At 39.8% G+C, this 939-nt stretch overlaps 1 protein-coding gene across 1 annotated transcript in view; it reads right to left on the bottom strand.

Annotated features, from left to right (window-relative positions):
• LOC101850873 (anaphase-promoting complex subunit 1) overlaps window positions 1-939 on the bottom strand; it is a gene marked incomplete in the record, with an annotated part of 57,511 nt that overhangs the window by 20,556 nt on the left and 36,016 nt on the right. Inside the window, 1 exon segment of the mRNA XM_035968491.1 lies at window positions 768-858. Within this exon segment, the coding sequence (XP_035824384.1) occupies window positions 768-858 (91 nt within the window).

Raw genomic sequence — 939 nt, 5'->3', positions numbered from 1 at the left:
TGTCCCGCGCGCTCATATGACCTTATGCAGTTGCGAGCGCCGAAAAAACACTTACCAAAATAAAACAATACTGTAGTGCTTTCAACAAGCCAACATGACACTACTTTGAAAATAATAGAACAACAGCAACACTGAAAAGAAGTGTACAGAGATGGCAAAGCGTACACCCATGACCCACTTGTAGGTGGGGACAAATGTATCCGAGGCCATACACAGAAACGTTAACGATCAACGAACTCGCTGGAAAGACGCTTCTCCTATAAATAGCACCCTCAAACCACAAAGATAGAAGAGAAAAAGGAATGAGATGAAGAGTTAAAAACAGTTTTTAGGTGGTTTATCGAAACAAAATGAAGAGCACAGATTTGAGGATTTTGCCAAGCTTGTATTAGAATGGTTCATGGCTATCAGTACCTGAATAGTACACAGAACTTGGTTTCATCTTTCTAAGGTTTTTTAGATCCTTAAATCACAAGACCAATTTTTCTTCATTTGTTAAATATCAAAGTTCACCAACGCAAATATGACTTTAGTTTTGCATTTAATTATTTTTTTCTTCTATTTTTTTTTTGTGGGGGGGAGGAGGGCATTTTCCAGCTGCTATTGGAGATTTTACCAGAACTGATTGACAGAAACAATTTTCTTCATACATGTAGACAAGACTTATTTCTTAAAAAATGATGACAATAAAAGATTGCCATTTTACCAATTTCAACTGAATCAATAAAAACTTTTCAGGCATATTCCCAGTCCCCAGCTCAACTCACCAAAGTCTTGAAGGCGCTCCTGTTGGCAGACCCGGCAAACTTGAGGGCCATGACGAGACACGCCCCTCCCTGAATGCTGCACAAGGCTTGGCTGTGGACAGAACCCCGGGAAAATGTGAATACTGTCTCTTTCTTCTCTCTCTCTGTTCCTCCCTCTGAATCAGACTCTTTC

Source organism: Aplysia californica, unplaced genomic scaffold (genome assembly GCF_000002075.1).
Source record: "Aplysia californica isolate F4 #8 unplaced genomic scaffold, AplCal3.0 scaffold00062, whole genome shotgun sequence".
Lineage (NCBI taxonomy): Eukaryota > Metazoa > Mollusca > Gastropoda > Aplysiida > Aplysiidae > Aplysia > Aplysia californica.
Note: the sequence above shows the minus strand (reverse complement) of the source record. Positions and strands in the feature narration are given on the sequence as shown.